The 15,916-nt window shown below is 43.3% G+C and overlaps 1 protein-coding gene across 1 annotated transcript in view; it reads left to right on the plus strand.

Moving 5' to 3' along the window:
* CAMTA1 (calmodulin binding transcription activator 1) overlaps window positions 1-15,916 on the plus strand; it is a 1,103,644-nt gene that overhangs the window by 544,128 nt on the left and 543,600 nt on the right. Inside the window, exon 5 of the mRNA XM_049877793.1 lies at window positions 10,294-10,429. Coding sequence (XP_049733750.1) covers window positions 10,294-10,429 — 136 coding nt within the window. The remainder of the gene's footprint in view (window positions 1-10,293; window positions 10,430-15,916) is intronic.

Consider the following 15,916-nt stretch of genomic DNA (forward strand, 5'->3'; position numbering starts at 1 on the left):
CTGAGCCAAGTTCTAAGACATAACTAGATCCTACTTCAAATCCCATGACTGTCTTCTTTTTTTAAAAGCAAAAAAACTTTCTGTGATAGAAAATTTCAAACATCTGAAGTTGACAAGGGAAGGAGCTCTGGTGGCACGATGGTTAAGCACTTGGCTGCTAACCAAAAGGTCGGGGGTTCAAATCCACCAGTCGCTCCTCAGGAGAAAAGACCCGGCAATCTTCTCCCATAAAGATTATAGCCTAGAAAACCCTGTGGGGCAGTTCTACACTGTCATATATGCTTGCTATGAGTCAGAATTGGCTCAATGGCACACAACAACAACAACAACAAAGTAGACAAACTAGTACAATGAAGTACCACGTCATTATCAGTCAGCTGCAACTATGATCAACCCATGGCCAGACTTGTTTCATCCACCCCCTGCCCCCACATTATTTTGAAGCATATCTCAGGCATTAAGTAATTTCTTCAGTAAATATTTCAGTATGTATCTCCAAAAGATAAGGACTCTTTAAAAAATAAGTTATCACCATCACTATACATTCGTTGTTGTTAGGTGCTGTTGGTTCTGACTCTAGGTGACCCCATGCACAACAGAAGGAAATACTGCCTAGTACTGCACCATCCTCGCAATCATTGTTATATTTGAGCCCATTGTTACAGCCACTGTGTCAATCAATCTCCTTGAGGGTCTTCCTCTTTTTCACTTACACTCTACCAAGCATGATGTCCTTCTCCAGGGAATGGTCCCTCCTAATAACATGTCCAAAGTAAGCAAGACGAAGTCTCACTACCCTTGCTTCTAAGAAGCATTCTGGCTGTACTTATTCCAAAACAGATTTGTTCATTCTTCTGGGAGCTCATGGTATATTCAGTGTTCTTCACCAGCACTATAATTTAAATGCATCAATTTTTCTTTGGGCTTGCTTATTCATTGTCCAGCTTTCACATGCATATGAGACAATTGAAAATACCATGACTTACGTCAGGTACACCTGAGTCCTCAAGGGGGCATCTTTGCTTTTTAACACTTTAAAGAGGTCTTTTGCAGCAGATTTGCCCAAAATCACTGTGTATATATTTACCACTGTAAAAATTAATAATAATTTGAAATATCATTAAATATCTAGTCATTGTTCAAATTTCCAGTTGTCTCATAAATTTCTTTTTTTTTTTTTTTCAGTTTCTTTGTTTGGCTTAGTATCTGTTTTAGTTACCTAGTCCTTACCACAAGCGAGTGTCTTTAATGAACAGAAATTTATTTTCTCACAGCACAGGAGGCTAGAGTCCTCAATTCAGGGCACTGGCTATAGGGAAGGGCTTTCTCTGTTGGCTCTGAGGGAAGGTCCTTGTCTCTTTTCAGCTTCTATTCCTTGGTTCCTTGGACATCTTTATGTGGCTTCTATCTTTCCCCCATTTGTGCTTGCTGGTCTCTGTCTATACTGCTTTTTATATTTCAAAAATGCCTAGATTTAAGACATACCCCACAAAGATTTTAGATAGATCGTTAACATAACAACAACAACAACAAAAAACTCTATTCCTAAATAGGGTTACATCCACACGTATAGGGGTTAGGATTCCAACACCTATTTTGGGGGGACAAAATTCAATCCATAACAGTATCCAAGTAAGGTCTACACATTGCAATTGGTTGATATAGCTATTTAAGTCTATTTTAGTCTGTAATTACCACTCCCAGGCTTGCTTGCTCTTCTCTCTCTCTCTTTGTCTCTCAGTGAATTTGTTGAAGATGTGGAGTCATCTATCCTGCAGAGTTTCCTACAGTCAGAATGTTGCTGACTTTATCCCCATGGTGTCCCTTACCATGTTCCTCTCTCCTCTGTGGATCTCATAAAATGGTAGTTAGATCAAATGGTCTGAATAATTTCAAGTTCGTTTTCTTTTTCAACAGCACTCTTTGGTAGAGTTGTATTCTTCCATCAGGAGACACATAGCTCCTGGTCTCTCTTTTGTGATGTCAGCAGCCATTGATGATCAATGTCTGGAGCCATTAATTCTTTAAAAAAAAAAAATTAGGGGTTGCAAAATGGTGATACTTTAATTCTATCATTTCTTCTTCATTTATTGGCTGAAATACTAGCAGAGGAATTCCTTCCTTCTACTATTTGGTAACCCAAAGGAAGAGTTTGTATATAGAGGTAGGATAAATGCCTGATTCTTCCCCTTCTTTTTAGTTTTCAAAAAAATGTGTTGGGTCACTAACAGCGTCCGACAATGACCAAACCAAAAACTAAACCCACTGCCGTCAGGTCTATTCCCTAGTCGGAATAGACCCCATAGGACAGGGCAACAATGACCAGTTAGTTTTTCGTTTGTCTGCTTTAGTATCATTATGAACTCTTGGATTTAAACATGTTTAATATGTTTAATCCACTGCAGTTATTATTCTTATTGATGCTGAAATGGCTTCTGAATCCTTTTCACTTTATTTTAAAAGTGTTTGCTACAGCTAACATCATACTTAATGGTGAAAGACGAAAGCTTTTTCTCTAAGATCAGAAACAAGGCAAGGATGCCTGCTCTCACCACTTCTATTCAACATTGTGCTGGGGGTTCTAACCAGAGAAATAAGTTAAAGAAAAAGTAATAAAAGATCTCCAGAATGGAAAGAAAGGAGGGAAGCTGTATTCACAGGCAGCACAATCCTGTATGTAGAAAATCCTAAAGAATCAACCCCCGCCTCCCGAAATCACGAGAACTATAATAAATGAGTTTAGCAAGATCACTGATGCAAGATCAACATACAAAAATCAGTTATATTTCTATGGAATAGAAGTGAACTATCCAAAGGTTAAGAAAACAATTCCATCCATAAGAACATCAAAAAAAGAGTAAAATACTTAGTGATAAATTTGATTTACAAAATACAAAACCTGTACCTTGAAAACCGTGGAACCTTACTGAGAGAAATTAAAGACTTACATAATGGAGAGACATTCCATGTTCATGCATTGGAAGACTCAATATGTTAAGATGGCAATTCTCCTCTCCCCAAACTGATTTATGGAGTCAGTGCAACCCCTATCAAAATCTCAGCAGGCTTTTTTTTTTTGGCAGAAATTGTCAAGTTTATCATAAAATTTATATGGAAATAAAAAGGACCTAGAATAGCCAAAATTTTGAAAAAGGAGAATAAAGTTGGAGGACTTAGAGTTCCTGATTTCAAAACTTACTACAAAGCTACAACAATCAAGACAGTGTGGCACTGGCATAAGGACAGATAATGGAACAGAATATAAAGTCTAGAATTAGAGCCTATGTTTATGGTCAATTTATTTTCAACAACGGTGCCAAGAGGGGAGGGGAGATAGACTTTTTTTTTCTTTTTTGTTCAACAGGTGATGTTGGGACTATTGGATATCCACATTAAAACCAAAACAAACAAAATCTCTTAGACCCTTACCTAATACCATGCATAAAAATTGACTCAAAATGGATCATAGAAGTCTAAGAGCTAAAACTGTTTAAAAATATAGAAGGAAATACAGTGAAACCCGTGAGAGCTGGAACTCAATGGGACTGCCTTGTTTTTCTGGGTCTTGCAAGTTTTCCATCTTTGACAGGGTACATACAGCTTTACCACTTTTCTATCACTCATTTTAGTGGGAAAAAAATTGAGTTTTCTTTCTCTGACTGGTTTCCACCTTACAGAGGTTCCGGCTTCCACAGATTTTACTGTATAAGAGAAAATCTTTGTAAAACCTTGGGTTAGGCAAAAAATTCTTAGACATGATGCTAAAATCGTGATCTTTTTAAAAAATTGATAAATTGGACTTTGTAAAAATTTAAAAAATTTGTTCTTCAAAAGAAATCATTGAGGAATAGAAAAGACAAATCAGGAACTGGGAGATAATATTTGAGTATCTTATATCTGATAAAGGTTTCTGGGAGGAGAAAGCAGTTTTCACTTAGCTAACAAAAACAAACTAAATAACTTAGACCCTTACCTAATACCGTACTTAAAAGTTAACTCGAAATGGATCGTAGAAGTAAACTGTAGGTTTACAGGTTGGCGGTTCAAACCCACTCAGCTAAGAACACCCTATGGAGTAGTTCTACTCTGAAACACATGGGGTCAACATGAGTCAGAATCATCTTGATGTGGTAAAGAACTTGTATTCAGATTATATGTACAGAACTCTTACAATCTATTAATAAGGCGTCAAACAATTCAATTAAAAATGAATGAAAGACTCCAATAGTTATTTCACCAAAGAAATTACGTGAATGGCTAAAAAGCACATGAAAAGATGCTCATCATTTGCCATTAGAGAAATGCACAGTGAGATGCCACTACACACACACTGCCACATGTTGGTAAGGAAGTGGAGAAACTGGAACTCTCATACATTTCTAACGGGAATGTGAAATGGTACAGCACCTGGGAAAGCAGTTTGGAAGCTTTCTTTTTATGTAGTCAAATGTACCTGTTTTCCTATATTGTTGCTGGATTTTGAATCATGGCTAAGAAAGTTTTCTCACTTCCAGATTATAAAGAATCTACCTGTATTTTCTTATAGAGCATGTATGATTTTATTACATCTGAATCTCTGATTGATTTAGAATTTATGCTAATGTGTGATGGGAGCAATAGAGTCAGTTTTATCTTTTTTCATATGCCTATCCAGTTATCCCAACATCACTTATTAAAAAATTAATCCCTTCCCCCAGTGACTTTATCACATACTAATTTGCATATGCAAGTGGGAATATTTCTGGATCTTCTATTCTGTTTCATTGGTCTAGTCGTGTGTCACTTTCATACATTGAAAAGTATGGTGTGTGGCAGATCTCTACGCCTTGGTCTTCTGTTATTGGGGGTTTTCCTGGCTATCCTTAGTGGTTTTGACCTTCCAAAAATTGTATGTAATAAATTTTTCTAGATCTAAAAAAAAATTGTGATGGGATTTTTATTAACATTGCAATACACTTCTAAATTAACTTTGGGAAGATTGACATTTGCATGATCTTAATTCTTTCTAACCAATAACATGCTATGTTTTTAATTTACTGAAATCTGCTTTTGTGTCTGTTAGAAGTTTTCTATAGTTTTTCTCTTTGGGTTTTGGGAATTTCTTGATAAGTTTATGCCTAGGCCTTAATTTTTTTTTTTTTGCTGTAAACTAAATGGAGTCTTCTATTATTTATTCTGGTTTTTGTTTATGTATGTGTATATATGCTCTTGATTTTGTAGGAGTCCCTGGGTGGTGCAAATGGTTAGGCACTTGACTACTAGCTGAAAGGTTGGCGGTTTGAACCTACCTAGAGGTGCCTCAGAAAACAGGCCTGGTGATATTTCCAAAAGGAAATAGATGGGGTCACTACGAGTCGGAATCAACTGATTTTATATCTTAATTTTATACCTTCTTTTTTACTCTCATTATTTGCAGTAGTTTTTCCGTTGACCCATTATCTTTTTACCATATTGCATTGAGTGCTATTGGTTTTGCTAGTTGTTAATCTCTCAGATAAAAGGATTATTTGGCGAGGGATCTCCCTGGTTAGAGTGAAGCTTCCTTTTGCTCACTGTTTCCTTGTTATTCCTCAGCACTGCTGCAATGGAGCTCTTGGGTTGTTTTTCTGAGGCTCTCTTACACTGTGAGCCTGGATTCTCCCAGAAGGAGATCCTGAGATGAGGATTTGAGTGCAAGCAGGTTATTTAGGGGGTGATTACAGGAAACACCAGTAGGGGAGTGGGAAAGTGAGAGAGAAAAGGAAAGAATACAAATAAAGGGCCCTTTTCAAGCAAGTTATCAGTTATCGCTGTGGACAACTGTTGCTTATAAACGCATGGGGAGCTCTGGGAGGGTGTGTAGAGCACACCTCAGAGTTATCCAACCACAGGGCAAGGAAGCCGGGGTCTCACCCACCAAATCCCTGTCTGCCTTTGGGTGACGGGTACGTTCAGGGCATTAATGACCACCCAGCTAGTAGAGCAGAGCTGGGGTTCAAACCTGGACTGGCCCCCACAGCCTGCCCTAACCAGTAGCTGCAGTGGTGGCTCTGGAGTCAGCATGAATCCTGCTCCGATACTTTCTGCCTAGAGAGGCTTGGTTTCCTCATCTATAACTGGGGATGATAATAATACCTACCCTATAGGGTTGTTTAGAGGACACTGAAAGCTAGATATAAAGATATAGATGTGGGTATTGGTATTGGTGTCAGTGTACACATAGATGTAGATGTAGGTATGGGCGTAGGTGTAGATATTGGTGTAGGTGTAGGTATGGGATGTGGTATAGATGTTGGTGTCAGTGTAGATGTTGGTGCCCATGTTGATGTAGGTGTAGATGTAGGTATTGGTGTCAGTATGGGTGTAGGTGTAGATATTGGTGTAGGTGTAGGTTTGGGATGTGGTATAGATGTTGGTGTCAGTGTAGATGTTGGTGCCCATGTTGATGTAGATGTAGATGTCTGTGTTCTTATAGATGTTGGTGTGGGCATAGGTGTCAGTGTCAGTGTAGATGTTGGTGTAGACGTCGGTGTTGGTATAGATTTCAGTGTAGGTGCAGATGCTGGTGTCAGTGTCAGTGTGGACGTCAGTATCTGTGTCCGTGTTAGTGTAGGTGTTGGTGTCAGTGTCAGTGTAGATGTTGGTGGAGATGTCAGTGTTGGTATAGATTTCAGTGTAGGTGCAGATGCTGGTGTCAGTGTCAGTGTGGACGTCAGTATCTGTGTCCGTGTTAGTGTAGGTGTTGGTGTCAGTGTCAGTGTAGATGTTGGTGGAGACATCAGTGTTGGTATAGATTTCAGTGTAGGTGCAGATGCTGGTGTCAGTGTCAGTGTAGATGTCAGTATCTGTGTCCGTGTTAGCGTAGGTGTCAGTGTCAGTGTAGATGTTGGTATAGGTTCAAGTGTTGGTTTCGGTCTTGATGTTAGTGACCATGCCAATGCAGGTACTGGTGTTGATGTTGGTGTAGATGTCAGTGTTAACGTAGATATCGGTGTTCTTGTAGATACTGGTGTAGGCATAGGTCTCGGTGTAGATGTAGGTGTTCTTATAGATGTTAGTGTAGGAATAGCTGTCAGTGTTGGTGTAGATGTGGGTATAGGTGTCAGTGTCATGTTGATGTGGGTGTAGATGTAGATATGCATGTGGCATGCCCTGCCCAGCACAGAGTAAGCAGCCAATAGCTGAGAGCTGAGGTATCATCAAATTGAAGGGTTTCCCTGGAGAAGCCCATGGATGGACCTGACCTACTCTCACTTCCATGCCTCCTCCATGCAGTCCCTGTTACCCTGTCTGTCCTCAACTCCATTCTCATTTCCCTGCTCTTCTCAGATGGGTGTTGCCTTTTATGCTCTCAGGAAATGTGTCAAAGTCCTGCCCTTTCTGGCCCCGATATGACCAGCCTCTAGTTCCTCGCAGAGCAACTTCCTCCCTTTCCTTCTTCCTTCCTTTTCTGGTCTCTGACTGCCTCTTAATTTTATTCTGAAACTGCAATATAGCCTCTTTTTCTCTGTATTTTGGAGCACATTGGTCCTATTGCAGTGTGTCTGTTCCTTCCCTTGCCATTCTTAGGACCTGTGTGCTATGTTAGGGACCTTCCCCATCACTCGGAGTAGAGATAAGTTCTAATAAAACCAGATTGGTGGATTAAATGCTATTAGGTTGCTCATTATTGCAAGCTGAAATGATGATTACATTTATTAAGGCCATTTAAGTTGGACATTTAAGTTCCCTGTGGAATTGTGTCCTGCTAAAAGTGTCAGATGACAGGGCCATTCTCAGACTAGCAGAGGGTGGGTCGCTAGAGAAAGATGAGTTTCCTTCAGTGGGTGTTGTTGTGACTCTGTGCGAATGACAGTGTTTTGGGGGAATTCACATTCTCTCGGTCACACAAGTTACAATTTGGGGCCGTTGCCTGAAGATACCCCTGCGCTCACTAACTATGTTTGGAGAGGGCAGGAAGATGGAACAAGCCACAAGCCATGTCTAAACTCATGAGAAGCTGGATTTGATGGATGTGACACCCATCTGAGTGGATGAGTTTTCTGGAACCAGAGGTGTCTCTGCAACACTCATGGGTGTCTTCATTCCTTGGAGAGGACAAGGCCAACGCAGAGATGTGTATTCGATCAGGCATGTCCCTTTGCTTATTCCATAGGCAGAGGTCCTAAGCACAGTGGTTCAACTTTAAACTAGCTGCTGTCACGTCAACCCCAACTCATGGTGACCCCATGTGTGTCAGAGTAGAACTATGCTCCATAGGGTTTCGATGGCTGAAATTTAGGAAGTCAATCACCAGCTCTTTCTTCTGAGGCACCTGCACCTCTGGGTGGACTTGAGCCTCCAATCTTTCTATTAGCAGCTGAGCACATTGATGGTTTGTACCACTCAGGGACTCCCTGGTTGGATTTCAGGGCCCTCCTAATGGGTCTTTTAGGGGGTAGGGTGGGGTTCCAGTGCTCTGAAGATTAGTACAAGTATCTTGAGCAAAGCTGGAATGGAAAGAGGCAGGCAGTTAGTCCCATAGGTGAGCCTACCTGCCACTTAGAAACGGAAGAGAATGGGAAGGTTTTCAATGCAGTCTTGTAAGTGGGAGACAAATACCATCAGCTGACAGCATTGTGACAAGCGCGCAGAGCTGTTTCCCGATTGTTTTAGTCAGTACAGACTTAGGGAGGAAACCAACACTGACACAAACCAATTGCACAGTGATGGGGAAACAATAAAGTGTTGGGAGTTGCTGTTGAAAGTCTATAATTTCCAATGGAATTGCTGTTTAGTCATCATATTGCTGCTGAATGACATCGTCGGGCTGGGTGGGAGCTACAATTAGCTGCTGTCACCCTGGCATGATTTTTTTCCCTACAGACAATGGAATATTAAGACATCAATAGCACGATGTTCTGTGCCCAATTGTGAAATGGCCCATTGTTCAAAGGAAACAGAAAGTGGGAGGCTGCTGCCCCAGGCCATGGGAGGGAGGGCTGATTGATCATTTTCTCACCTCTGTGGTAGCAGAGAATCCTGTAAGCCAGCTCACAGCAGAAGCAGCAACTTCATTTGCCTTATTTGTGTAAAGGGCTGTCTCACCTTGGCTGAGAGAGAGAAGGAATGATTGCGGGCCTCGCTGGTGCACAGAATCATTTGACATAGCTTATTCTGTAGCTACAGCTGCTAACCAAAAGGTCAGCATTTCGAACCCACCAGCCACTCCTTGGAAACCCTATGGGGCAGTTCTACTCTGTCCTCTAGGGTTGCTGTGAGTTAGAATCCACTTGACAGCAATGGTTTATTCTGTGCCGAGTGTCCAGGGGCAGAGTGACACAGAGCTGGCCACGGAGTGGGCAGTGAGCTGTTTGCTTCCAGAGAAATCTGTCTTGGAGGCTGGATTTGCCCACACCTGCTGAACCTTGGCTTTGGAAGTGATTTATCAGAGCCCTTGCCCCCAGGTGCCTGATGGGTTTGGTTCTTTCCTTCCTTGGTGTTCCCAAATCAAAAATACATGACGACATGTAACCATCTTGCTCTCTATGGTTGAAGCATGAATTTATTTTGGAAAGTCCAAGGCGCTTTCTGTTTGTCCTTTGAAATGGCACAAGAACAGACATCCCACTCACTTGGCAAGCAGGAGATGATTTCCTTGAGATATTGTGGCTATGAACCCAGTGGAAGAATTTACCTGGCAGCATCTGAACCCTCTGATAGTTGAAGCCCAAATGGGAAAGAATCAGGTACTTAGCTGGCTTGAGAAGAAGGACTGGAGGTGGTGTTCCATATCTAGCGGTAATCTAAATGCAGGCAGTGAATCAAGAGCATTCGGATTCCACGACCGGCTCTTCCATTGGTCTGTTCTTAACATAGTCATCTAGCGTCTGCGTTAAACTTATTTATTTCCTAATGCTGGGTGATGGATTAAAAAGATGTGTAGAAAATCCTTCTACAAGAGATAAGCTATTGCAGGCTGCCACAACCCTCCCGGCTCTTTTTGCTTTCTCTCTCTGTTTTGCCGACTTTTCAGTGCATAGCGCAGGCCCCCGCATCGTATATCCTGATTAGACGGTGGATATTACTAAGGGGATGTTTTTTAAGCCTATCATTGACACATTTAATTCATTAGGTACCAAATCCACGAGCAAATTTTGGTTGGCCATAAAACACGGCTAATCCAGGGAGCTGTGATGAAAGGTGAAAAATTATGGTCCTGCAAATGTGGAATATTGCTTTTCTGTAGAGACTTTTACTGGCCTGCGATATCTTTCTTCATAAATTTCTCTCCTGCTTGGCTCTCTTGGTAATTTAACCATTTGTTGTTTCCAGACCACAGAATGGCTCTATGATACTCTACAACAGGAAGAAGGTGAAATACAGGAAAGATGGGTATTGCTGGAAAAAGAGGAAAGATGGGAAAACGACCAGAGAGGATCACATGAAACTGAAGGTCCAGGGAGTGGAGGTAAAGATCGGACGAGGTCCTCTCGTTCCCCAAATATCATGTCCTGAGCTGAAACCGAGAATGGAATGCTTTGACGTAATATGATACCAGCCCCTTCTGCCAACAGAAGTTTTGTTTGCCAAGACCCTGCTTTGTTTTTTCCTAATTTCTTACCCTGCGTAATGGGTCTCCACTCAGGTTTTCAGTGAAGCTGGATTTAACTGATGTGCTCGTGTTCTAGGGAGTCAGTGGTGTATAGATTGAGATTTGCGAGGTTCCTACAGAATCATTTAGGGCGTTTATCACAGAAGAGTCTCTGAGTGCACGGAGAGTTTGGGTTTGCAGAGGCTGGGGAAGAGAGGGTGTAGTATAAGCAAGCTCCCTTTTGAGGTGACCTCAGTCTACCTCTGCCAAGTGGTCCCTCAGGAGTTGGTAATTCTCCATCCTGGCTTCCTTCCCTCGACTAACAAACCCTTCCATTCCCTCTTGGGTATCTCAAGTTCAGAGAACACACAGATATTAAAGATAATATCGTAACGAGGTACACGTGATTTTTACAGGGCTGGAGTGGAAACAGTTGCTGCAGACAACATCTTGTGGTCTTGGGTACACTCCAGGGCTTGGTCCTTGGGTGGAGACTGTACCATGGTGCAGACTGGTTTATTTGCTTTGGTTCCAACCCCCAGGCTGTCAACCTTGGGCAGCTATGGAGAAATTCCCCTGGTTTCCCTTCTCCAACATCCAAGGGCCAGGCTGTGTGTCACAGTGGTAGAGGGAGGGGATGTGAATAGTGCAAATTGTTGGCCTACTGATTAGCGAGCATCCACTGCGCTGCCTTTCTCACTGACCTGTGTGAAAGGATCTTCCCTGGAGTCTGGTTGTCTTGGGCCAGGACCTGAGAAGCCTGCGTGTTATCCACCTGGTATTTCAAACAGATCAAAGAATCTGAGGGTGTGCGGGACCCTCGGTGTGCCACGATTGATAGCTAGGACAGTAAGCCCACTTGAGCTCAGTAGATTGCCCTGCCACGCTGACGTCTTTTGAGATACACTTTGTCATTATGTCTTTTTCTATATTAATCATGTGCTTTTACAGCTGTTAAAAATAGCATCAAATGGCTTTTATTATATTACCCCACAGAGAGAGATAACTTTTGTTTTATGTGTTTTTTTTTTTGCACCTAATAACAATGCTTTATGATGATGAACAAAGGAAAGCCTCTGTATGAGATTACTCCAGTTCCCTACCTTCTCCAGTGCACAGTGTTTACACAGCAGGATTTAATTGACTGCATGGAACATTAAAATGCAGATTACGGCAAACATGCTCCTTGGAACCACCTCTAGGACTGTGACCATTGATTGTGCAAATATATTAGCCATCATTGCGCGGAGCCGAGGGAGGGAGGCTCAGCTCTTGGGGAGTGGGACACTTATCTCCCCCAACAGAGTAATAATCAGTAGAAAGTGAGGAGAAGCATGGGTGGGGTCAAAGAATGAGGAGCCGGCTCAGCCTGGGACCAACAGCCTGCTTGAAAGGAATTCACAATGAAACTGCGGCCAGCAGCCCCCATGCCTGCGGGTCCTGGTGTATTTCATCTTTAGTAATACATAAATCAGGAACTTTGGGGCGTAAGTAATGGCAGGGCAGAATTCTTCTTCGGCAGTGGCTCAGAAACCCAGAGTAAAAAAAAAAAAAAAAAAAGCCACAGTGTTCATTTTCTCCTCTCGTATTGTAAATTAGAATTGTCATGGAATGGAATCAGAATGATTTATGGCTATTTTTAGGCTGTATTTATGTTTGGAGCTATTTGTGGCTCTCACGCTTACAGACTAATGTGTAGACATGTGCAAGGGGGCAGTAGGGACCCTCTGAACACGGAGGAGGGAAACACGCTAGATGGTGAGGGATTTCCAGGACACACCAGGAAAGGGGACAAGGAGATTTGCTTTTAGGCTCTTAGAGAGCGAAGGCATGAAGGCCGGGTGCTGTTTGCTGTGTGGTGGCCTTGTGCATGGAGCTCAGGGGCCACATGAGTTGGGGAAGATTACACCTCGGCCACGTGGGAGGGTGGGCAGCTGAGGACTGTCCCTCAGGAAGATGTCCCATGAGTCAGTAAATATTGATGCTATACCTACTCTGTCCAAACCCTGTGGTGTCTGCGGAGAAAACAGAAGCCAGCCATTTCTCTGCCTCCACGGACTCATGGTCAAATTGAGGAGACAGACATGTCCATGTTGTTGTAGTTAGGTGCCTTCAAGTCAATTCCAACTCATAGCCACCCCATGTGATAGAGTAGAAATGCCCCGTAGGGTTTTCCAGGCTGTAATTTTTCCAGAAGCAGACCACCAGGTCTTTCTCCCACAAAGTGGCTGGGTGAGTTTAAAACGCCAACCTTTAGGTTAGCAGCCAAGTGCTTAGCCGTTGTGCCACCAAGGCTCCTCACAGCCAAGAAAACCCTATGGAACAGTTCTACTCTGTAACACATGGGGTCATCATGAGTCGGAATCATCTCCATGCCAAAGACTTTTTTTTTTTTTTTTTGAAGTATGAGCATTTTCGGTTTTATTAGATACTGCCAAATTGCTCTCCAAAGTGTCTGTACAATTATAAGCCCACCAGCACTGGGGTTTACCAGTTCCCCCCTCACCTGCTCATAACACTGATGAATGAAAGATGGCGCCCTGTTAGAGGTGAACTGGAAATTTCCTCGATCGTTGGTGGAGATGTACATCTTCTCATGCTAATGGAAGTCCTTTGCTGTGAATTGTGTACTATAGGATTGAATTGCCTACCATGGGCATGACTTATACACAGCCCTGCAGACAGACTTCTCAGGCAAGCAGCTCCGCGTCTCGCTGGCGTTCCTCCTGTGTTAGCTCTGATCTGGACCAGCAGCTGAAAGGACGAGTGGGCATGCTCTGGGACAGTGGGCGGTTGGTCTTTTCTACCTGGGAAATGGCAATGGGGATGCGCACTGGGATTTTACATCTCATAGGAGTATGGAACATCTGAGTTTGAACCCTGCTTCTTTCTCCAGTGGGTTCAGAGTCGGGCAGTACCCACTGATTTAGTACCCACATCACCCAGGCACGGTGCCAGGCAGCCACCCCTGCTGTCAGGTGAGGCGGACAATGAGGCACATGGTTTTGGCTATGTGATTTTTCTACCACCTGAGTCAGTTTTCTCAGTTCAAGGGCATGATAAAGATATTTGGATCTACCATTTAACGTATAACTTGCTATAAGCGTTCCCCCAGGCCAGGAAAACATTCGGCCCTGTTCAAGGAACAGCTTAGCGGTATAGCTGCTTTTGTTCTTTATGGCTGGGGCCCTAGATACACAAAGCAACTCAAAGGCACATTGATTTTCTCAGCCAGGCACAGGATGGGGGCAGCCGCTTTTGAAGCTGCTGAGCTGTTAGTTCCGTGACTGGTTGTCTTGTCTGTAAGCCAAGGAGGAGCTGGCTCAATCAGGTTTCCAATAATACTGGGCTCTGTGGTCAGAAGGTCAGGCATGACGGGGGTTGGCAGGGAGGAAAGAGAAGGTAGTTGTGATGTCGACTGTTTTAAGGATGAAATCTCAGTGTGTCTCAAGTTGTTCCCCCATGCAGATTTATGCCTGCCTACATGGTGCCTCAAATGGTGGAGGGAATTTGGGGGCGGGAGATTTCCTGAGAGCAGACAGCCAGATCTCAAACATCCCTGTGCCTCCAGCATGGCCTCAGCCAGGGGATCTGCTGAGCCGGATGAATCAGCGAGAATTGATGTTTTTCTCTGGGACGAGCTGGAGGAGTGACTCTCAAGTTCATAGTGCTTGTCTCTGCCCCCAGAAGTTTTCGGGGCTGTCTTTTGCCTGGTCCTCACACCTCCCAGGTTGGGTGTGTTGGGGTGTCTCTCAGAAGCCAGGCCAGCCTCTGGCTGCCTATCTTCCTGACTTCTTCACAGTTGGGTTCTCACAGAGATAGGAGGCCACACACTGACTAAAGGGTAGTCATAGGCTTATAAGTCTCCTAGGTACCACGTATGTTATCTCATTTAACCCTCATAAAAACATCCATGCAAAGTAAACATTATTATACCCATTCTCTAGATGCAGAGGGAGCAGTGATGGTTCAGTGATAGAATTCTTACCTTCCACGCAGGAGATCTGGGTTTGATTCCTGGCTAATGCACCTCATACCCACAAGGTACCACCTGTCCGTCAGTGGAGGCTTGTGTGTTGCTACGATGCTGGACAGGTTTCAGCAGAGCTTCCAGACTAAGACAAGACTAGGCAGAAAGGCCTGGTGACTACTTCCAGAAAAATCAGCCAATGAAAACTCTGTGATCACGATGGTCTGATCCCATTGTGAATGGGGTCACCACGAGTCAGAGGACCAACTTGATGGCAGCTAACAACAACAACAAACATGAAGAAATTGAGCCTCAGAGAGAGTTTCACTTGCCATAAATCAATAGCAGAATTGAAACTTGAAGTTAAGTTTTTCTGGTTCTATAGCTCAAGCCCTTACCCTTATATCGGTTGTTTCCTGAGCATTCAAGTGGGGTCTTGTTTTTTCATATCACATCAACACACATTTATTAAGCACATGCTCTTCATTTAGCTACCAGTTATAGAATGCTTTCTCTCCACTGGCATCCTGGTAGGTATTGAGGGTACAGTGATGATAAAAGAAGACATGGTCTCCACTCTCATGGGGATACAAAAGCTCGCAGTGATTTTCCCTGGCCCCAGAGGTTTTGGGCAGGGTGATGAGGCTACGATAGAAGAATCACAAGGCCCCTTGCAGAACATGTGGGAGGGGTACCTAAGGCAGACTTGGCCTGAAGGAAGTGGCATAAATGTAGGGGATTAAGAAAAGGTGGGAGCTAGTGAGATAGTAAGGTTGTCATTGTGAGTTGCTATCAAGTCAGTGCCGACTCATGGCAACCCCATGCACAACAGAATGCAACGTTGTCTAGTCTTATGCCATCTTCAGGATCACTGGTGTGTTGGAGTCCATTGTTGTGGCTACTATGTCAATCTATCTCATTGAGAATTTCCCTCATTTTCACTGACTCTCTACTGTACCAAATACGACGTCCTTTTCTAGAGATTGCTCTTGGATAGGGATGGGAAATAGCAATGAACACTGGTAGAATCTGTTGAAAAACAGCTAACATGACGTTAAGCCACAGGTAGCCAGAATTGTGACATGCCAGTGTTCCTCCCAGCGCTGTGCAGGTCTGATGTTTGCCTCCTGGGGACCAGACTCTCTCTGCTCTGATCTAAGATGCACATTGTGGTGGTGTCCTGCCTTTGGAACCAACAGGCTGTCATTGTGCAGAGGCCTCTGGTCCCATTGCATGACATGTGGGTAGCATGGACAAAGCCATCCGTCTGCAATGAGTCTGTTCCACTGTGGACAGGAAACCCCTGGCCTGGACCATCAGCCCAGCAGAATGGTCAACCATCACCACTGACTGGCACTTTCAGCTGCAAAGACAAAGTTTGTTTTGGTTTTGCT

This window comes from Elephas maximus, chromosome 3 (genome assembly GCF_024166365.1).
Source record: "Elephas maximus indicus isolate mEleMax1 chromosome 3, mEleMax1 primary haplotype, whole genome shotgun sequence".
NCBI classification, from domain to species: domain Eukaryota; kingdom Metazoa; phylum Chordata; class Mammalia; order Proboscidea; family Elephantidae; genus Elephas; species Elephas maximus.